This window comes from Beta vulgaris, chromosome 3, assembly GCF_026745355.1.
Source record: "Beta vulgaris subsp. vulgaris cultivar EL10 chromosome 3, EL10.2, whole genome shotgun sequence".
NCBI lineage: Eukaryota > Viridiplantae > Streptophyta > Magnoliopsida > Caryophyllales > Amaranthaceae > Beta > Beta vulgaris.
The window spans coordinates 18,794,069-18,818,635 of record NC_079204.1 but is presented as its reverse complement, the minus strand read 5'-3'; the positions used below and the strand labels follow the sequence as shown (position 1 = coordinate 18,818,635).

The 24,567-nt window shown below is 32.9% G+C and overlaps 1 protein-coding gene across 1 annotated transcript; it reads left to right on the top strand.

The window, feature by feature from the left end:
• Positions 1–11,815: 11,815 nt before the first annotated feature.
• LOC104889092 (cell division cycle 20.1, cofactor of APC complex) lies at positions 11,816–16,413 on the top strand. Its single transcript, XM_010674233.3, has 5 exons — positions 11,816–13,650; positions 13,760–14,020; positions 14,908–15,177; positions 15,281–15,862; positions 15,966–16,413. Exons 1-5 carry the CDS (start codon positions 13,600–13,602, stop codon positions 16,101–16,103), a joined length of 1,302 nt encoding a protein of 433 aa, XP_010672535.2. The 5' UTR covers positions 11,816–13,599; the 3' UTR covers positions 16,104–16,413.
• The last annotated feature ends 8,154 nt before the right edge of the window (positions 16,414–24,567 follow it).

Here is a 24,567-nt window from a genome sequence, read left to right as displayed (position 1 = left end):
TTTAAACCCCATTTTAATAAATCTTAATTTCATCAATTTTCCCCCAAATCCCAATTTATAAACCCATATTTCATTAATTTCCCCAAAACCCCAATTTCTAAACCCTTATTTGTTAAGTAATTGGGGATTTCATTAATTTTCCTTAAGTAGAAATGCTCCACCAAAATTCATGGATGAAAATACATATTTGAGCTTCCTCCATGCAGTGAAAGTTTAACTAAATCTTTCAAAGTAATCCCAGATTTTTGGGGGTTTTGAGCAATTTTTTTAGGTGGGCTTTATGATCCCTTGATTTAATAAGGGTTTAAAAATTGGGATTTTGGAGAATTAATGAAATCTGGGTTCATAAATTGGAATTTGTGGAAAAATTGATGAAATTAAGGTTCATCAAAATGGGGTTTCTTGAAATGATTGAAATTAGTGTTCATGTAATTGGGGATTTTCGAAAAGTTGACGGAAAATTCAAAAGTTAACGGTTTTGATAGTGTTATGTTGACGGAATAGCTATATTAGGTAGTTGAATTAAAAAAGTTTTATATTAGGTAGTTGTTTATGAAAAGTGATATTTATTAGGTAGTTGTTGACAATTTTGGCTATAATTTATATGAAACGGAACTCACCTTCAACTAATGGTGTGGCCACCCCTTCTCTCCCCCCTCTTCTTTCTGCATTCTTTTTTTTACTTTTTTTTTTTCTCTTTGATTCTCTCTCATTTTTCCTATTTTTTGCCTCATTTTCTCTCTCCTCTTATTTCCCCTATTTTTTTCCTATTTTATCTCTCCTTTTATTCCCTCTAAAATCTACCATTAACACATTGATAAATAAAGATGTGACCAGCTAATAATAAGTCCAAACTAGATCTTATAATGATGTTCGTGTCACCTTTAAAAAAAGCCCAAGCGTGAATCTGTTTTCGGATAACCCTATCCGAATGTACGTGTAACCCTTATTATTTGTAACCTTATATTATCATATGGGGAATTCATTACTTCATAACAAGTAACGATTATTATTTGTACCCTTATTTTATCATACGAGTAACCCATTTATTACTACAAGTAAACCTCATATATTTTTCAAATGACCCATTATATTATAGTAGTAACCTCATTAGTTAAGAAAAGTAACCCTAATTAAATGTATGAGTAACCTTATTTATTTGTTTGAGTGATATCATATGTTCACAAAAGTAACCCCAACTATTATATAATAGCTTGAAATATTTACAAAAAGTAACCATAATAAATGTACAAGTAACCCCTTAGTTCATAAAAAGTAACCCCATTATATATTTAAAGTAATCTCATTTATTCATAAAAAGTAAAACGCGTTGCTTTTCATTGCTAAGGTGTTACTTTTAGTGAATTAGAGATTACTTTATCGAATGCTAAGGGGTTATTTTACTGACACTAAGGATTACTTTTTATAATGTTAAGGGGTTACTTTTACTGAAAGTATAAATTACTTTTTGTAATTATAAGGGGGTTACTTTTTATATAAATAGGGGTTACTTTTACTGAAAGTATAAGTTACTTTTTGTAATTGTAAGGGGAATACTTTTACTATAATTAGGGGTTACGTTTACTATAACTAGGGGTTACTTTTTGTAATGTTAAGGAGTTACTTCTACTAAAAGTAGGTGTTACTTTTGTAACTATAAGGGGTTACTTTTATTGAAATTAGGGGTTACTTTTTAATTATAAGGGGTTACTTCTACAATAAATAGAGGTTACTTTTTGTAATTATAAAGGGTTACTTTTTGTAATTATAAGGGGTTACTTTTGTAATTATAAAGGGTTACTTCTGCAGTGAATAGGGGTTACTTTTTATAATTATAAGAGGTTACTTTTACTGAATTGGAGGTTACTTTTTGTAATTATAAGGGATTACTTTTACTAATGAAAAATAAAAAAAAAAAACTCAAATCTCCTCTCTCTTCCTCCACCACAATCGTCGCCTTAGATAACTGAGGAGAGAGAGAAAAAAATCCAAATTTGAAAATTCAATATCAAACTCAATTCCCTTAGATAACTAATAAGTGATTGATTCTTATCTTGAATCTATTGAAGCAAACCTCTTCAAAATTCCAACAGTTTCCAACTTCCATATTGAATCAGACCTATAGCCATCACCGTTGACACTTCTCGACTATCAGCCATGACGAAACACCTTTTGCAACTACATCAACACATATTACATCCTTCATATTCATCCTCCTTCGATTTCAACATAATTATTGTTCCTCTAAATCATGAAGATATTGTGTTTTTTTTATTAATTTAAATGATAAGTGAAAAAATCGAATGAATTGAATAAGAGTGAGAAAATTGAGAATAAAAGAAGAGAGAGAAGATTGAGAATATTAAAAGTGAGAGAACCAATTATACTTCCTTTTGATTGTTTTTGGGCTGTAAAATTCAAGGAATTTTTTTTCTACTACTGTGTTTTAGATAGTTCCTAAAACCGTGAAAGTTTTGTTATGTTCGTACAATACACGCGCATGGCCACACCATTTAATATGGTGTGGCTAGTTGTACCAAAAACATTCTGTTTGGTAAATGCCGCCCTGGATTTTCCTACTAACGCCCTGTATAAATACATATACATGTATTTATACTTTAACACTCACTATCCCACTCTCTTGCACTCTCCTTCACTCTCCGTCACTCCCCCACTACATCTCTTTCATCAACAAGGATCTCCCATCAAAAACTCCGGCAATTTTTCCGGCGACAATAACTCCGACAACTTTTCCGACTAATTTTCCGGCCACATTATTGCATTATTAATATTAATGAAATTTTATAATTTTTTTAATATACAAAATCAGACTATATTGACTTAAAAAAAAGTATCTAGGCACCTAAATTAGGTGCCCGAACCTGTGGTCAGGCACCTAAATTAGGCGCCCAACCACAGGTACAAGCACCTAAATAAGGTGCATGTACCTGTGGTTGGGCGCCTGACCACAGGTTCGGGCACCAGGCGCCTGTACCTGTGGTTGGGCACCTAATTTAGGCGCCTGACCACAGGTTCGGGAACCTAATTTAGGTGCCTGAACATTTTTTTTAAGTCAATATAATTCGATTTTGTGTATTAAAAGAAGTATAAAATTTAATTAATATTAATAATGTCGTCGAAAAAGTTAACGGAGATATTGTTCGATCATCTTCCCGCCGAGGCTGACAAAGAAAAAAGGTTTCGATTGCGAAGGTTCGTTCATCTGCTCCGGCGAGGTTCGTTCATCTGCTCGCCGACGTCGTTCGTCTCCCTCGTCTGTTTGTCTCTCGTCCTCATCCTTCATCTCCCCGCTAACGTCGTTTGTCTCTCGTCCTCGTCTGTTCGTCTTCCTCGTCGATTCGCGCTTCATTCTTCGTTCAACGACAACAACGACGCAATTTCTATTTTTTTTTCGTTTTTTTGTTTTCATAATTTTTTGTTTTTTTTTCGTTTTTTTTTTTCGTTTCTTAAGTTCAGTTTGTAGTTAGATTTCTTTTTTATTTTCTGTTTTTTTATTTTTTTAGTATTATTTGTTTTTATTAGTCATTTACTTGTAACTGTTTTTTAATTTTGCTTTTCTATTTTACATTTTATTCTTTTGTAATATTGATGTAATTAGATTTTTCATCTTTATATATTAATGAACATTTTATCTTCTGTTTGTCTGCGAATTTAATGGATAGTGAATATGTTAGTTGTTTGGTTTTAATATTTCAAATTTAATTGGCAAATGCAAAAAAAATAAAATGTCCGTACCAGGTCATATTGCTGTAGTTTTGGCTAGAAACCGCGGCAATATACTGGATTTTTTCTGATATAAAATAATAATATTGATGCGGTTTTGTTCTAGAAATTGCAGCAATATTGAAATATTGATGCGGTTAAAAATCGCAGCAATATATTATTTACCTATTGCTGCCCCCTTAATTGTTGCGCACCCAAAATCGCAGCAATATGCCACTTTTTTATCGCAACAACAAGCATTTATTCTACTAATGCTTCAAACCAAACTTAAATATAAATGTACTATCTATAGAACTATAAATAAATCAATATGCCACACAAGCTCTCCATTTCCGAATGCCATGACGTATCATCTGCACACCTGTAGATGTCAATGCACTAGAGAAACTGCTCACCAAGAATGGATCATCACAGGATCAATAAGGCAAAGCCATGATCAATACATTCAAACAAAACATGTAGTCAACAAAGCTGAATACTACATAGTAAATAATAAACAACCTTACTAAAATTCCAGCAACATATAATTTATTAAAACTCCCTTTAAACGTACTTAAACATGCTTAAATTCACAAATTTAATCAATTTCATAGTTTAACACCCTAAAAATCCATGTTTTGATAATTAAAAAATCCAATTTAAACATAATAATCAAATTTTAATTTTTATTCTTTCAATACATAATTTATATAATCATAAATTCATCCTTAAAATGGTAAATTAAAGCTTCTAAATATAATTAGTACTAAAACAAATCATAAAAGCATAATCTTTAATTAAAATTTGAGGAGGAAGAAAACTAATCAAACCAACACAAAGAATGAAAGAAGACAAAAAGGCGCCAGCGTGAAGATAGAAGCGGCGGCACCAACCCGGTGGTGGTCGGCGGTGATGGTGGTGTGAAGTGGATTTCTTGTTGAGGAAGAAAGTGTTCCTTGGAAGAGAAGAAAAGAATAAAGAACGAATGACGTGAAAGAGGAGAAAGAAAACTATGGCCGCCGGTTCTATGTGGGAGGGAGGAGAGAGAAAGTTTTTGTGTGGGTAAAATATTTGGGTTCAAGATATTTATAGGTATGTTTTTCTTTTGGGCTTAGGAAAAGGAAATTGGGTTTTAAGTAGAGTTGAATAATGAATATGATTGATGAATAGAACTCCTAAAGTCCTAACACCACTAGAAGTCGCTTCTCCTAGTCTAATTAGTACTTGGATTCCTCAAGCGGTCAAGCCCATTTAATTTAAACTCCTTTTTCAAATCCAAAAAGTATTCTAAATATTTTTCAAAGCATGCCTTAACAAAATATTTTAACTTCCTTAAATTCTTAAAATAATTCCTTTGACTTTCAAACTAGTCAACCTTTTAAATAAATTATTTTAAATTAAATTATATTTAAATATAAATAAATATATATATATATATATATATATATATATATAATATATATATATTTATATATATATTTATATATATATTTATATATATATTTATAAAATCCATACATTTGCGGGGGATTACAGGGTTAGAGGAATCCAACTATGCAAATCACCCAACCATTAAATATTATTAAAGCCCAAACATCTTTTTCTAAGCCCAAAAAGGAATAACTATATAAACCCCAAAAATTTCCCACACTCTATTTTCTCTCTCTTCCTTCCCCTAATTTTTCGGCTCCCCTTCCGTTCTTTTCTCTCTCTCTTTTCTTCTCTCTCTCCCGGTTTCTCCCTTCATCCCTTCAGACCACTGTCGACGGCAGGCACTGGCCACCGCCAACCACCAGCGCCACCCCTTGTCGCCGGTTTCTCCCTCTTCTGCTTTGGTTATTTTCTTCCTTCTCTAGTTTTATTTAATGCAAAGTTTATATTTTTAAGGATTGTTTTATTGTGTTTATGATTAAAGTTGTAGTTTGATGATTTGAATATAAATTTCGAATTATGTAATTTATATAATGAAGTAATTAAATTACAGATTTATATATTATGTTTAAATTAAGGTTTTAAGTATCAAAGCATGAATTTTTAGGGTTTATAGTTTGAAAATCATAGTAGTCTATTATAGTTTATGAAATTGATTACTCTTATGATTTTGATATTGTTAAAGTATGTTTTGAAAGGGTTTTTAATAAATTATAAGTTGCTGAAAATTTTATCATTAGTATGCTTATGATGGAGTTTTTAAAATTAAATTATGAGTTTTTAAGGATTTTATACTAGGGTGTGTTAATAATTGAAGTTTTGACGATGGGAAAAGTTTTAACACACTTTCAAAGAGGGTTTAAAGTATGTTAATATTGCTGGAAATTCATGCAATATTGATTGGTGGTTATGTTGATTATTGGTAGGCGGAGAATTCTCTTTAGGCGACTTTTAAGCTTGTTAAAGTGGGCGCGAACTTTGTCTACACAAGATACGTACACCCTATGTGTGGGTTGGATAAATATAATGTCCGAAGGATGGGATTTATGTAGTATCATGCATAAACAACTATTTATATTTCATATGTGATTTTATATTCAATTGAATTTGCATGTTTTATGCCGTTGTGTGAAGCATGTTGGTTATGATGATGACATTATGTTTGTATGCATGATTGATGTAAGTATATGGGATTCGAAAATTTTATTTTATTAATTCACATGATGGATTAATAATTATGTTGGTATTGGATCATGAATTGGATCATGTTCTTCCCTTTGGATTATTTAAGTACTTTATGAGGACTTATGTCCTTATTTGGTAAGTTGGTTATTCACCTATGAGAGGTTGGTTTGGTTGTTGACTTGGATCAACAAATAAATAAAGGTTATGAATTTAATATTGAAACTATTTTTAATTGGGTTGTTAAGCTGATGATCACCTTATCTAATCCTAAGATAAAAATGGGAGTTTATGCATCTTTGATGATTACTTTGATAATTTGTTAATCACTTAAAGCGGAAGTGAATAGTAATAGCTTTAAACTTGTGCGTGTCTGAAGTGTTGGACTAGTATGAGTTAGAATATATGGTGATAGCCCATGGCTTTTCTTGGGACCGGATTGATCACCATGTCCTATTTTTATTTAAAAAGTTCCTCGATATTGTAGGTTAGGAGAGTACAGAGTCGCGCCCGTACTTCGTATTCTAGATTGAAGACTGGTTTGGTTTGGACAACTCTTTCCATTGCCTATTCCATCTAAATTAATTAACTTATAAGTTGTGGAGTCTAGTTCAGTAAAAGTAATCTGCTATGTTATTATATTATTATTTATCCATGCTTAATGTTTATTAGTATGATGTTAGGTTTTATATTTATTTACTAGCTATGTAGTACTCAACTTTGCTAATTACGTGCTTCATGTGTATGTGTTGATCATGGCTATGCCTTATTGATTCTGTGACGAGCCATTTAGTGAGCGGTCTCTCGAGATTAATTGAGCATTGTCTATCACAGGTTTGAAGATTATGCATCATGGGTTCGGAAAGTCACGGAGAGCTTGTGTTGACTTCATTATTCTATAGTTGACTTTTACATTTGTGGTTGACTTTTGACTTTATGTTGGTTTGACTTTTGGTCGACTAAGTTTTATTTTCAAAGTTATTTATTCTTATTATGTCCGCTGCAAAATTCTGAATAAGTCGATATGTTATCACACGGGCGATAATGCTTTGATAATACTCTAAGTTCTATATTAAAAAAGTATTTTGGAATGTAGAGAATTGTCGGGGTGTTATACATGTATAGTTAGAGGTGATTATGCGTCGAGCTTTAGCTGAAAAAATTTGGCATGTGTCTGGGCCAAAACCTCCGGCCAAATTTATTGAGCCAAATCTCGTGTTTTCTAGATCGACCCCAAATTTAGCCTAAAATTCCGAAATTGAGTTGTTTAAAGCCCGCTTTTTTGTCCTAATTTCGGACCGAAATATTAGTATGCCCAAAACCCGTTATTTTTCGTCTTGGGATAATATTGATCACATCTAGTGCAACTATTTCCCCCTCCTCATTTATTTCTTAGGTATTTTCCTTTATATATTCTCTCTTTTTTATTCTATTCATTTAAAAGTAAATTTGAGTTCATTAGTTGACTTTTAAATTGACAAATTTGTATCTAATCATTAAAAGACTAGTGGTTCGAAAAAAATCGTGATTTCTTTTTCAGTTCAAAATGGAACACGCACTTGTTGATAGTTAAATTTGTTGTGGAATTTTAGCGTGTTTTGTAATTAAAAACTAGTTATTAGGCCAGGCTATGCCCCGGGTAAGAAAAATTTCATTTATTAGTATTGTACTTTGATATAATAGCACTAAATACAACTTGGTCTAGTGGTTAAAACTTTAGTTCATGAACTTGAGGTCACGGGATCAAAACCTATACTATGCAATTTCTAATTTTTTTATTGTACATGGATTACATGAACTAAAACTCTCTAGGGAGAGCGCCATGTGGCACCGTTTCTGGTTTACGCACGCCTTTTAATATATTAGTATAGATATTAGAAGATTCGTCATGGAAATGCATATAGATAAATTGTTGTATAACTTATATGCGTATTTGAAGAAACTTTTCAATTCAGCACTAGTTAAAACTTAAAAAGTAAGTTGTCATTATTGGTAATCATACATGTTCAATATCATTTTCCCCCCCCAACAAGTTCATATTACTTTTCACAAACTGTGCATCTACATATAGTTGGTTGAATATATTGCTATCATGAAATAGATAGTTTTACTCAGTGTCTTGTCACGAGCTATTAATGTATTGTAAATCTAAGTGAATTAACATTTTTTTATAAGACAAGAAAAATAACATTAGGAGACCCTCCGTACGAGAAGAAGTCTTAATGCACCGTTTACAAGGATGGAGGAGAGGATTGACTTATTACAAAGATGGATATCAAAATAAGAATCTACAAAATGGCCTACATTAGCTATCTAATATGTTGATTTATTCGCCTCGTGCAAGATGTGTCTGATATGCCATGAGTGCAAGCTGTTGAGTAGTACTCGGATATCATGATTAATGTGAGCTATCTGTTAGGGAGGAATCCAAACTTCTTTAATTGCATTGATAACGAGAAGATTATCCCATTCAATGAAAATATGCTCGATGCTTGAGTTGAGGGCTGAAATGAGGCGGTGGTGGAAAACTAAAGCCTCAGTAATATGAATAGGAGCAATGCCTAGGTTGTAAGTGGATGCCTTGTTTAAATTACCAAAGTGATTTCGGATTATAACACCTAATGTTGCAGATGAACTCTTCGCGAACCATCAAAAGTTGAGTTTGAAGGATTGGGGGGGGAGGGGGGAGGTGTATTGCTCTGAATGAGGGGAGTCGGTAGATTGTAAACCGTCGATGTAGTTCGAATACTCCGCTCCTTATGGACGAAATTGGCCTTATGAAAGACTCTGTAAACATTCCACTTTTCTTGCTGGAAAGCAATATAATTTCTTTCTTTCCATATACTTCAAATAAAGAATATGAACTTATTAATCACATTTTTTTGTGATTTAGGGCGTTCGAGCGGTTCTAAAATAAGGGTGTGACTTATGATCACATTGAACCAAGAAGAAACCTCATTGATATACCAAAGAGAGGTCACAATGGAGAAAGTGATAAAAAAATGATCCATATAAGTCACATATATGTGCATTTGTTATAGGCAAATAGATGTATTACTAGGGCAATTTTGAACATAAGTTTGTCACCAAATAGACAATATCTATAAGTTGTATGACTTATGTATTTCACTAATTTCTATTTTTTTTTTATTGAGTTGTCTTAACATTTGAACTTGTTCAATCACCAATCTACAATATGTGTATATTATGTTAACCAAGAAGTATAATGGCTTAATACTTTTAAGCATATATTTACTATCCAATGAACACTAAATTGTAAGCTATCAGGTTCTTCAGTGTTGCTAATTAATTCTTTAATCTCTATTCCACATCGTACTTCTTTGACTACATTTCGACTTGTGCCCAAGATACTCACCCTCTTAACATCTGTGGCTTCTACTAATGATTAAGTAGTCTAATATATGCACGTAATGTGTGTGTTGATATACAAAAAACACACTCCTTTCTACGCTTGCTACATTTTGTAGGCACAAGTTTTTAGGAAAGGTAAAAAGCTATAGTGTAGACATAACTTCATAGGAAAACAACAAATATTTGAGAGTTGTATATAGGAAGATGACAAAATTAAGGGAATATTTGTACTTTTTGGATAAGCCATGGTTACCTAATAAAGAAATGTAGCAAAGGTAAAAGATATATCCATTCAAGAAAATTATACCGAATGAATATAGAGTGAAGGAGTATTGGTAGAAAAAATAGCTTTAAAATTTTATTTTGACAACTTATAACTAACTACATAGGGTTATTTTGGCATTTCAGGAGATAACCAAATTACTCAAGTATTCCCATCGCATTTTCCAATGCCAACTTTTTGATTAATTGACAACTTTATCTTTATTATCCCATGTACATTGACAACTTAACCCTTGACTAACATGTAGCAAATAAAAATATTAGATGTTCAAGATGGTGGTGATGAATTGATGACGATTTAAAATCGTGGTGATGAACTGTTCCGCAGGTGGGGAAGATCGCAGGGCACAAGGTGGTTTCGATCGAGAGTGGTGGTGTTCGCAAGGGGGTAAGGAGAGGTGGTCGAATGAGGTGGGTGGGAAGGGGGCGGTCAGTGGGGCCATGGTCTCATAGAGGGGTATGAAGGGGTAATCTGCAGAGGTTTGGTGGTGTAGGCAAAACGGGGGTGGTTGGCAGTATTGGTTGTGTGGTTAGTGGTTATTTGTTTTAGTTAAGTTAAGTAAAATTAATATTAATAAATTAAATTAGAATAGATTAGAACAAGACACATGTCCAATTAACCCATTATTCTATTGGTCATCAACCTCATTCAACATGTTACGGTTCAAAATGAGCGGATTATGCTAAAGGTTGGATTATTGTAAAATATCAAAATGTGAATTTAATTTAAGCAAACGATCCAAAGGTCGGATTATTAGAATCAATTTTTCCTTTATATTTCATGAACAATATTTTGCATAAACGCTATTTGCGATACATCAACACTATTTGTAATTTCATGAACAATAATTGTTTATATCCCATTATACGAGGTCACCTTTTTGTTAGACTGACAACTTAACCTTATTCTAGTTGTATTGCATAAACACAATTTATATTCCATGAACATGACTTCTCAGTTGCATAAACACTATTTTACATTTACACGAATACTATTTGTAGTTGCATGAACGCTAATTGTTAGCATTACATTTTTCGAGGTTACCTTTTTATTTGATTGACAACTTTAGCATTATTGTTCCAGGTACATTGATAATTTTTTTATAGGATGTAGATTAATAATATTACCTTTACTAACATCTAGCAATTACTCCATCCGTCCCATAATATAAGTATTGATTATGTTTTTACAAGGGAATTAAGGTAATGTGGAATCTTGTTTTATTTGAATAAAAAGATTCATTTATATTGGGAAACACTTAAATTATATTTATCTTTCTAACAAAAATAAAAATAAACATTAATGTTGCATGGTTTAATGTGTATAGGAGTTTAATGAGGTAAAAGGTTCCGGCCATTTATATCTATACAAATATATTAAAAGGCGTGCGTGTCAATGTATACACGTCACGTGGCACCTCTGTTACTCCACCAGAATTGTCCAACGTGTACAAAAAGTCATGTCAATTAACAAAAGTAAAACTAGCTTGCAACAATATTTGAACCCGTGATCTCTTACTATTATACATGACACAATTACCATCTCAACCAACTTTTAATCATGCTTTAAATGTTCACATTATTATATTTGTACCTTTTAAATGTTAAGTTTTCCTTAATATATTTTAGCAGGAATGAAAAAAATGCATATCAAGTAGGAGATATAATACCAACCTGGAGCAACGCCCAGACCCAAATATTAGTAAATATATTAAAAGGTGTTCCTAAATAAAGAACGGTGCTTCGTGGAACTCTCGATAAATGAGTTTTAATTCATGTAATCTATATATTTCCTCCGTAACAAAAAGATTGCAACATTTCCTCTCGACACGGACTCCTATGGAGTTTTTCCTAATGGAATATTAGGGGTTTGGTTAGAGTATTAGTGGTATGATTAGACTTGTAAGGAGAGAGAAAGTGGGTCAAAACTGACCACCATACCAACCACCACGACCACCACCGGACCACCTTCACCAGTCACCACAACCACCGCAACCACCACTGCCACCACTACCACCGCAACCACCACTGCTACCACAACCACCAGAACGTACAACACCTTCATTACCACCACCTTATTTCTACCCAAATCGACATTCAAATCAAATCCAAATCGCCACCCGCTTACCTTTGCCCACCACCTGCAGTGGTTTTGTCGGCACGAACGAGGGAACATTTCCCCACCACCCACTGCCACGAGCGCCCAGAAAATTCGAACAACAAACTCAGAAAATTCGAACAACAAACCCAGAAAATTCGAACCCAGAAAATTCAAACAGCAAACCCAGAAGATTCGAACAAAATCAAACCCAGAAAACCGATCAAAATCAAACCTAGAAATTTCGAACGAAATCAAACCTAGAAAATTAAACGAAAACGAACGAAATCAAGCCTAGAAGATTCGCAAGTCAAACCACGAAATCGCGTTCGATTTGGTGGTATGATTGTGGTGGTGGAAGTAGGTGCTTGTGGCTTTCGATTTGGTGCTTGTGGCGATCGATTTGGCGGTTGGCGGTGAGATCGACGGTTGGTGGTGAGGTAGGCACTGGGTGGTTGGCGCTGGTGGCAGCTTGGCAAGTGGTGGTTGGTGAGGTCAGCAGTGGAGGAAGGTTGATGATGTTAAATTAGGGTGAAATAATTAGTGTTAGTATTTTTTAAGTTTAGTTGTTAATGTTGTTTAATCTTCATAATTGGGGGCATTTTGGCAATTTCATACTTAAAAACTTACCTAAAATAGTAAGAAATGAAATTGTTGCAATTTTTGTGTTACACCCCAAAAATGGCAAATGTTTGCATTTTTTTTTGTTACGGAGGAAGTACAATAAAAAAATTTAGAAATTGCATAATATAGGTTTTGATTCCGTGACCTCAAGTTCATATTACTGAAGTTTTAACTACTAGACCAAGTTGTATTTATTATAATCATTTTAAAGTACAATATTAATAAATGAAATTTGTTCTTTTTTGGGGCGTAGCCCGAGCCTAATAACTAGTTTTATCATTAATAATGGTGAATTGGAAGCTGAAATTGTGAGAAGTTTTTGAGAATTAAATTATTTTTATAAGAGTATTTTAGATATAATTATTGATTGAAAATAGAAATATAATCTATATTTTGAAACACTTCAAAAGGAAAAGGGACTTGTATTATGAAACCGAGAAAGCAGATGTTTATCATTTCTCAATAGAGTAGATAACAGAGATCTTGGAACTTTGCCAAGTAGCCGTAGCAGTCGTAAGTCGGTTAAAAAGAAGCGCGCCTTTGTGTTTTTACTTTTTAGGTTGAATTTATCTGAACAATCTCCCCCAATTCTTTTCTCACTCCATCTTCATCGATCATCTTCTTCATCTCTGTCAATCGACACTTCGCTAAAAATCTTTCACTTTCTCTCTCATCTACCGCTCGTGACGCCATTGTTGTTGCCAATTGTGATATCATCATCGCAAACGCGGTCATCTGTTTCACTCTATCTCTGTTTTTCTTTACGTTATTTCTGCAATTTTCATTTTTCTTGATTTTAGTTGTTGTTGTTGTTGTTTCTGTTTGTTTTTCCGATTTTAGGGTTTTATTTCTCGTCGAAATCCTGAAGAATTCCGCAATTCCTCACCATGTCAAGTCACATTCGTTACAATTTGGCTCACAATCGAACCAAAGAAAACGTAAGGATAACTTGATTTCTCTTTCTTTTTTTTCGAATATTAAATTCTGTCGAAAATGAAGTTTCTAAAATCTGAATTCAAAAACTTTTTATCTTTTTGAATGAAACAGTTGGATAGATTCATCCCAAACAGATCAGCTATGGATTTTGACTATGCGCATTACATGCTGACGGAAGGGTGGAAGGAGAATTCTATTTCTTCGCCATCGAAGGAGGCGTACCGGAAGCGTATGAAGGAAGTATTCGGCATGAACAGGTCCAGAATTCTTGCATTCAGCAACAAACCACCTGCACCAATTCCCTGTACCACCAATCAACTTGACTTGGATCATGCTTTTGTTGTTAATCATAGACGACGTCGTATTCCTCAGGTATATAAACTATGCTCTGTAATTATGAGTTATGACTCTCCTTTCATCATGTCATCTAATTGGTTATTTTATGCATATAAACTTCATATACTATATACTATGATTTTTCGTATGCTATGGTATAATGATGCATTAGTTGAAAAATTATGTTGTTTATGTGGCTTATGTTGATCAGAAATCATAGATTTGTTTCGTTTCTGTGTCGATTATTGCACATTTCTATTCTATGAAAGAAGGAAAACAATCATGAAGTATGAAACTTACTGGTTTTTGTATCTTTCTTTTTGGAAATTATAGTGGGTAACCGTGTGCGTTAAACTTTTTTTTGTTTTGAAAACTCTAAACTTTGAGGAACACTTCAGAAAACTTATCTATGGTAACTTTGGAGACAACTTCCTGCTGTGAAATTTGGGTTTTTTTTTTTTTGGCAAAATGGTAGATCATGGATGGTTTGCTTTTTTTGTTTTTTTCTAATTAGATGTGATTTTCTATTATGATCTTTACAGCTTTTTCTTGAAGTCTTTACTCAATAATTACGAGTTAGTTGAACTTCTAGTATTGGATTATTTGATCCGTTTTAGCATATGATAAAAGACCACCTATTGTCACCAGTTTTCCTAAGTTCTTAAGAGAAGCCGAAACAAAAAGAAAACATGAATTAATCTTATGATCATTCTGACATATGGTATCATGAGGCATTGCATTGAAAAATCCAGTGACTTATTTGTGATGTGATTGTTACATAAAGTATTTGGCGTGGACACTTTTTTTAAATATTGAAGTGCTGACATATATGCTTTAGACTCAAAGTTCCTATTGTCTTTGTATGCTCCGCGCTTTTTAGATCTTTGCTTGAACCTAATCTTGATTTCTCAATTATATAACAGACTTCAGAGCGTACATTGGATTGCCCCGGTTTGATAGATGACTACTACTTGAATCTTCTGGATTGGGGTAAGAGCAATGTTCTTGCTATTGCTCTTGAAAATTCTGTATACCTTTGGGATGCATCCACACATGCTACATCAGAACTTGTGTCCATATCTGATGATAAAGGCCCAGTGACGAGTGTGAGCTGGGCGCCTGATGGTTGTCATATTGCCATTGGCTTGAACAACTCTGAAGTTGAGCTCTGGGATTCTACAGCCTGTAAAAAGGTGAATAACTTTAAATAATACATCCCTGTCCTTGTTGCTTTTTCGTCTGCTTTATGGAAATTCATGTTTGTTTTTGTTGGACTCTTTATTTTCACTCTTGTAGCTGAGGACTTTAAGTAATGGCCACCAAGCTCGTATTGGTTCGTTGGCTTGGAACAATCATATTCTCACCAGTGGATCAGTGGACAGTAGTATCATCAACAATGATGTGAGGGTCCGGGGTCATGTAATTGAAACCTACAGAGGACACCGACTTGAGGTTTGTGGGATAAGATGGTCACCTTCTGGCCGATATCTAGCTAGTGGAGGCAACGACAACTTGCTGCACATCTGGGATCGATCAATGGCAGGTTTAAATTCTAGTACTCAGTGGCTGCACAGGATTCAAGACCACAGAGCTGCAGTTAAAGCCCTTGCTTGGTGTCCATTCCAGAGTAATATGCTGGCCTCTGGAGGTGGCATGAGTGACCAATGCATCAAGTTCTGGAATATTCATACTGGTGCATGCTTGAACTCAGTCGATACTGGGTCCCAGGTCTCAGCTCTGCTGTGGAGTAAGAATGACCGTGAGCTGGTGAGCTCCCATGGGTTTCCCGATAACCAATTGACTTTGTGGAAATACCCGTCTATGGTGAAGATGGCAGAGCTTAATGGGCATACCTCTAGAGTACTTTTCATGACTCAGGTACATTAGTTTAGTTTGTTGTTAAAGTAAAACTTCTAGTAGTATCTCTCAGGTTAGCTCTTTTTTGGTGCTTTTTTCTGATCATTTGGAATTTGTGTTGCAGAGTCCAGATAGCTTTGCTGTAGCTTCTGCAGGGGATGAGACCTTGCGGATTTGGAATGTGTTCGGAACTCCAGAAAACACGAAACCTTCAAAAGAAACAGCTCCTGAGCCATTTGCTCACGTGAATCGCATTCGTTGATAACCCAATCTGATCTTCGTGCTTTGAAGGAAAGAAACTAACATATTTTTTTGCTGCAAGGTTGCTTCTACTTCAAGGGTATGAGCTGCTTTGTCTGAGGCTTTTGTAAAGTCGGAGCAAGTGCTGCAGAAATAGCATGCATTCGTTTTGTGTACAGAGAAATAGTTACTACTTATACATCGTAAGTTCGTAACCTAAGGGCATGATAGTTATGCCTTCTTTTTGTACATGGCGGCACTCCCCCAGTTACCCAGTATCATTTGTAAATACAATTCTTCAATACTTAACAAAAAGATGCATTTATTGATCACTCCTCCAAGTAAATTAAAGAGGTGAGTTTTGAGACCTTTTGTACTAGTCTGTTATTGCAGAAACCGAAAAAGCTGCAGCAATCTAATACCTTATTGTGTTTAGCTTATGTTTTCTCTAAAATGTTTGCGCTGAGGAAGGATTGGCAGGAGCTGAAATGGTGTTGAGAGAGAGGTTTTGATATAACAGTCTGGAATTATGAGTGAGGATTCTACGGTTGGAACAAAAGTCAGTGAGATTATCTGGCGACAATTGAGCATTGCTTTGCCACCTTGGGAGGTTGGCCTTCAAGTGCAGCAATAACTGTAGAAAATATCCCCTACAACCATTTTAAATCCGACGTGGTACAACCAAATCCTTCTCAACCAGCTTAATTGTTAGTCTGTTACTACTTGTCCAAATACGATTTCATGTGTAGAACTGGTATAGATAACTGTTATAGTCGCTCGAATGTTAAAGGCGGTTGTAACTTTCCGGTTACCGACCTCTTCCACTGACTCCGACTGCCATATGTCACAAACTTACGACCACTTTTTACCAGTCGCTTGGGGGTGGCAAATTTCCGATCACTCAAATTAGGTGCATGGCGGTCTCAACTCCAACAGTCAAATATTACTAATTAATAATTACTACTGATTAGATGCCAGTTGGAAAGTTTAGTAGCTCAATTTACCAGGCTTAATTTGAAGCTTGAGCTCCACCCAGATTACTTAGGTGTTAGGTCATGTTGAGCTCAACTCAAGTGCTAAATTTGGAGTAAGACTTTGAGCTGCACCTGTTATACAAGCTTAGTCGAATTCTAAATCGAACTAAACTAGATAATTTAGCCTAAAAGGATTTTGAAAAAACACACTTATATGAATAATTAGTGTCAAATATATCAATTACTAATACAATATTGAAAATAAAATATAGTTGTTGAGCCCAGGGAAAAGGGAATTTTTCATAATTTAGTGTCTTTAATTTGCAAGCCTAAAAACCACATACATTTTAATTTGAGTTCGACTCGTCAAATACTCGAACTATGTGTGATAATTGACCTCCAATCTTAGTTCACTAACAACAAGTTAAGTCAAACGAATGAGAGGTGAATTTTTCGCCGAATCGTGTTTGAACTATTCACAAACAGAGATATATTAGGAAATCCAATTTAAAACTTTTTCCAAACATCTTGAATTATTATTACGGTATATTTTGGGACTTTCCCTAATTCTGAACATTTCTATTTTTCTCCTATACCCACACGCTAGCTAGTCAACCATGCATAACATATTCATCTATATCTATATAATACTATAAAGCAATAAGGATTTGCTTATGTGTCAAGAGCAAATTGAATTGCTGATGTGTCAATTCTTTGTAATATCTTTTACAATTTTTTGCCACGTGTATTTGTCTTTAAATATTTTTGTTATACATTACTTTTTTTAGGCATATAATTGGAAAGCTATTTAAGAAAGTTCTCTGTTATGGAATGTAAATCAACTAAATTTTAGGAATCGATTGCTATTAATTAGTAATTACTTATGCATCATAAAACTGCCAAAAAAAAATATCTCCTAAATCCGATATTTTAGGCACTAATTAAAAAAATCATATCCCCTAAATACGGTATTTTAGAAACTAAATAAAAATTCATATCCCCTAAATTCGGTATTTTAGTTACTAATCATATATTTGGCACTAATTAAGAAATAAATTTATAGCAAGAAGCTGATATTTTAGGTACTACTTAAGGTATAAGAACTATTTAAACGAAATGTTTTACTCTCTTCTTAAACCCAAAAACAAAAGTCTTAACAGATTATAATATCTTAAAGTTTACCAAGGGACGTATTAATCATACAATAAGGTGTATTATAGGTTTTTTTTAAAAAAGTTCAAATTATAAGATCATTGACCACATATTGATACCATCAAAATTATAAGTTCATTGCAAACTATAAAATCGTGGGCCGTCATTTTACAAGGACTACGATGTACCCCATGAAACGATGATAATTATTAGTGAGTTACAATGTGATTAGCAATACAATACACGATCCACGATAAAATCAATAATAATTGATATTAGCACCTCATGTATAACATGAAAAATAAACATCTTATGTATTAACACTTAGCTTGCATAAAAAAATAAACAACTTATGTACCAACACTTAGCTTGCACAAGAGAATAAACATCTTATGTACTAATACTTGCACAAAAGTCTAAACATCTTATGTACTAACACCTAATATTAAACTATCAACTAAAAAATGAATTAGCCAATATATAAATAGATAAAGAACGATAACAAAGTCCCAACAAAAGTTAACTTTTACTTGGCTCATGAGATTTGTAAAACTTAAAGGAGGGTAGCCTAATTGTAACAACAAGCATGAGATGTCTTAAAGTTTAGTATAATAACAATGGGACCCTTTTCATTGTACAAAATATCACATCGTAATATTTAAAATCCGCTAGGAATATGCTATCTTAACTGGTAAATGTATGGCATCTCTATGTAAGGTTAAAGATTAAAATTACACATAGAACTTATGTGAAATTTATTGTCCATAATTTTAGTGTAGTTGTATCTTTGTGAAGTTTATATGTTATATAGTATATTTGTTCAGTTTATTCACAACAACCAAATCACAACTAAAAAAAATAATATTACCATATATATGAAATTTAAGAGCTCATAATTTCTAGGTGTTCATCTCAAAGAAAAGATAAAATGTCACATAATATATTTCCACATATAAATTGTTTTTTATTTTTATATATTACCGTTCATTTGGTACAAGTATTATTGACCTGGGTCAGTGAGCTAATCACAAACTCACAATAAAAATGAAAAAAAGGGTGAATTGTGCATGTAACAAATAATTGACAATACAATTTATTCTATATTTTACTTTCCAAAATAAATAAAAAAAGGGTCAAATAGTATGAAACTTACAAGCATTAAATTCTAAGAGAGGTGCATAAAATCTTACTTTTATCTAGAAGCCAAATATATAACCTTAACAAAATCAAAGTTTGCTAATAAAGTTCCAAACTGTAACAAACCCTTACTTAGAACTCTCAGTCTTCACTGCCATAAAAAATCTGTCTTTTTCCATCTCAATTTGGACATCTAGAAAGTGAATCATCATCTTCATATAAAAAACTTATGTAGATAACATCTGAATCTCAAACATCCAACGTCAATAGATAAAAACACAATCAAATTCATTTTTTCTCCATTTTCAAAAATATCAAGTGTGTTTGATGAGTCTGTGGTCAAACTTTTTGGATAACTTTTTTCGAATAAATCTGGTATTGAATGGGAACTTTTTAATAACATAAGATTCAATTGATCGAATGTAGCAATTTTTCGAATAAATCTCCATTTTATTTATATATGACATTGCCCAAATTCAGGAGAAAGATTCAATTAACTATAACAATTCTAGCTATGTTTTCAATCTCCATTTTTGGTTTGTAATTTGCATGGGTTCAATTAGTCATATCAAGAGTTACCAGTATTAGGGTTTGAAATTTTATTTGTGATAAAGATCACGAGATCTCAAGATAACAAAAGAGTGGGGGTGAGAGGGACTGTGGAAAGTAGGAAAAAAAGTGGTTGCATGATTGAATCCCAATAATGGATCGAATTGTGATTTTATTTGATCCTCAATGTGAAGCAATGAGTAGAGCAGAGACTTTTTCAGTCAACGTCGCACGATAATATTAAGTACATCAGTCATTGAACGCACGGGTTATAAGTCAGTTTTAAAATATTCCTAATAAACGATATGATTATAAAAAGTTTAAATCACGATCTAATATTCATCCCATGATTTTTGGAAAAATTAAACATCATAAAATCATAAAATTTATAAATAAAAAAAATTCCGTGCATTTTGCACGGGTCAAAACCTAGTATACATATAAAACAAGGTTCAATTGGCTTATGTGTCAAGCTAATGCTCATATTGCCACATGTCATCACTATACTTATTCTTATTCTTTTAGTGCCACATGTACAATGGATCAATTACAATCTTATAAATTTGGTAAGTTTAAATCAACAAATGGAATTGCTTTACAATCATATTATTTACGGCACAGTTGCTAACTAATAGTAAACATATATGATAAAAACTATTTTACATTACCATTTGTGTAACTTATCAAAAAAATAAATGTTATTATATAAGATGTTCATGTAATCACACCCTAATATAAACTGATTTTCTTCCACTTCTTTCTTTACACGAATAATAAAAAAATTCATGAATTCAAATAAAAAAAATAAAACTACCATGTTAGCACAAAAACAAAATGGCGTTACCGTAAACAAAAACAAAAAAGATGAAGTTTACTACAAAAAATTTAAATTCATAAAACCCTAAATATTTAACAATGGAACAAACTTATATTGTCTATTTATTTTTTACTAACTTTAAAATTATTGTGTCACTCACCGGTAGAAATCATCCTTATTTCAATAATCTTAATTCTAAATTTTTTTATTTGATGGGTAAAAATCCTAAAATATTTAACAATAATTGTCTATTTATTTTTACTAACTTTAAAATTATTGTGTCACTCACCGGTAGAAATCATCCTTATTTCAATAATCTTAATTCTAAATTTTTTATTTGATGGGTAATTTTTAAATTCCTAATTGACAGTTATACTACGAATATATTGAATTAATTTTCACTAACTGTTAAAACTTAGAATCTTAAATAAATTTCTCACTCACTAACTGTAATAAATTACAAAATTTTCAATACATTGGCATATTGACTATTTCATTCCAACCTTAGCTTATATTATTGATTTTTCTCACTCACTATTATCAATTTTAAGAATTATATGACTCATTTTAGTATTATAATTATATGATATATATATATATATATATATATATATATATATATATATATATATATATATATATATATATATATATATATATATATATATATATATATATATATATATATATATATATATATATATATATGCTAAAAACTACATGGAAACATAAAATCAGTTCAATTTCATCATAATTAGTCAAAATGAATTTTTTTTTAAATGAACTTACCAAATAATTTCAACCTATATTGACCCATTTAGAAAATTTCTTCAAACTCCATATCAATCCAACTCCATATATTCCCCCAAAAAAAAAAAAAATCCAACTCCATATATTTGCGGTTTTGCATGCGGTCTTTAAATCTTCTTCACTTTGTAGATCGAATGATTCTACACCTTGGTTGTATCAAGGAATTATAGTAACCATGCTTCAAATGCAAAGAACATGGAGATCAAAGGCTTAATTTCTTCATAAAACCCACATGCATGAGTTTTATATTTGTTGTTGATGCAAAAATCGATGACTTGGAGTATAATTTTGATGGATAATTTGTAGTTTTAAAGTATAAAAAAATGTAGCTAAGAGAGATTTGCTAAAAAAACGTAGATAAGTTGTATGCAATAATCGGTAATAAGATAGGTTTGGTTGTAATAAGTTTTAGAATCATCTAGGCGTGGGTTGTAATAAGATAGAGATTGTATGTAGAGAGAGATTTAGAATCAATTTATGGAGAAGATGATGTATGTAGTTGTAATAAGAGAGATTGTATGATATTTTTTATTAAGTTAGAACACATAGTGGACTTGGAGGCATTATTTTAAACCAAGGGCCAAATTGTTTGAAGCATCATTATAGTAAAGTGGTATGCTCATTTATGGAGAATACAAAATTTGAGCCATTTTGATTGTGTCCAAATATAAGAAAATATAACTTTTACAATCAAAGTTAATCTTTAAATAAACACTATTTTACTAGCTTCCATTTCACTCTTTTTCACTAAAGGAAAGAACTTACCACTTCAGATATTCAAATGTGTAAAAAAATTATATGGACTTGGCCCACACTAAAATCGTATGGATCTATGCTAATTCATGTTATTTATTAAAAAAAAATCACTATTTAAAAAATAGATATAATATCTGAGTAAATATATATTGTAAAGTTTGATGACGTGGAAAAAAACTGCAAACTTTGCGCTAGCAGACATTGAAGCTAAGCTACAAAGTAATGGCAGCACATTACGTAAATTCAGCGAAATGCCATATCCTAATGATCTGATCATAGAAGACGGGAAAACAAAATGATAATGGACGAGCTTTCCTATGACCGAGGGAAGTTAAAAGAGGAGTTCCAGCGACTGTTTCAAGGATTAACAACTGAGCAACGTGGAATTTACAATGAAATTATGTCAGCTGTATCACGAGGAAAAGGAGGGGTGTTCTTTGTATATGGATACGGAGGAACAGGTAAGACGTATCTTTGGAGATTGTTGTGTGCTCATTAAGGCGTAAAGGAGATACCGTTTTGCCAGTCGCATCAAGCGGAATAGCTTCTTTATTGCTTCTGCGCGCGAGGAAGAACTACTCATTCTAGGTTTGGACTCCCGTTATAAATGTTGCTGAGAACTCAACATGTGTTGGCATTAAGCCAGGCTCGGACTTAACCGGACTCCTTATGAAGACAAAGTTAATCATATGGGATGAAGCTCCCATGATGCATAAATACTGCTTTGAAGCTCTAGATAGGAGTTTAAAGAATGTTATGCAGTTTGTGAATCCTGCAAATCAAGATATCACATTTGGTGGCAAGGTTGTAGTTTTTACTGGTGATTTAAGAAAAATATTACCCGTGGTGCCTAAAGGAAGCAGACAAGACATTGTCTTCTCAGCAATAAATAGTTCTTACTTATGGGACTTTTGCCGAGTACTTAGGCTGACAAAGAACATGCGCCTCACAACAGGTTCAAGTAATTAAAATGTTGATGAAATTTAAGAATTTTCATAATGGATACTCAATGTTGGAGATGGCTAAGTTGGAGGGCCAAATGATGGTGAGGCCGATATTGAAATACCCATGAAATGTTGTAGATGGGGGACATGACCCTATTGCGACAATAGTAGAAAGCACATATCCTGACATAGCGAATCACATTTGGGAACCAAGTTATTTTCAAGAAAGAGCTATTCTTGCTCCAACCAATGAAATTGCTGAGACGGTTAACGATCACGTGTTATCTCGATTGCCAGGTGAAGAAAGAACTTACTTGAGTTCATATGCAATTTCAGTGGAGGAAGGAAATTTCGGAATTCATGAGATGTATTCAACAGAGTTCCTAAATACAATTAAATGCGGAGGATTACCAAACCATAGTATATGACTGAAGGTTGGAGCACCAGTGATGCTCCTAAGGAATATTGATCAAAGTTCTGGGCTATGTAATGGCACAAGATTAGTCGTTAAGCACTTAGGCGATCGCATTATAGAGGCTATTGTGGTATCTGGTAGTAATTTGGGCAATAACGTCTTCATGCCACGAATGACGCTGACTTCGTCAGACTCAACAAAATTTCCCACCAAGTTCCAACGGAGACAATTCCCTTTGGCTGTGTGCTTAATGACAATCAATAAAAGTCAAGGACAATCACTTTCGCATGTTGGCCTATATCTTCCTCGGTCTGTTTTCAGCTACAGACAATTTTATGTGGCCGTATCAAGAGTTACTAGCAAGAAGGGTTTGAAAATTTTAATAGTTGATAAAGAACGTGGAACATCAAATGTTACCACGAACATAGTGTACAAAGAAGTATTTCAGAATGTTGGTTAAATACTCTTATTATTAATGTTACTCAATAATTAATTTTTATTTTCATCCACTTTGTTGACATGTATTTTTTTTACCTCAGATTTTCATGATTTATATTGCATGCGAACTTTAAGTGCTTCAAAATATATTGCAACAATATTTACAGATATTACATTTGATGTACACAATTATCTCAAAAAATAAACTTCCCGTGCATTTTTGCACGGGTTAAAAGCTAGTATTTTAATAAATCACAATCTGGGCTATCTTTCTTTAAATTATCGTGGGAATTTAACACTTGGAGAATCAAATTACACTTTAAAGTTTAAAGCTAGTACAAGAAAGAAGTTTGAGATAAAGCGCTAGAAAAAGCTAAACCTCATCAAATATCATAATTGTTTAATATCCATATGAAAGATATGCCACTCTTGAATGAAGTATATAATTAAACAAACCAATAACATGTTCGTTCTTTGCAAAAAGGAAGAGTCAA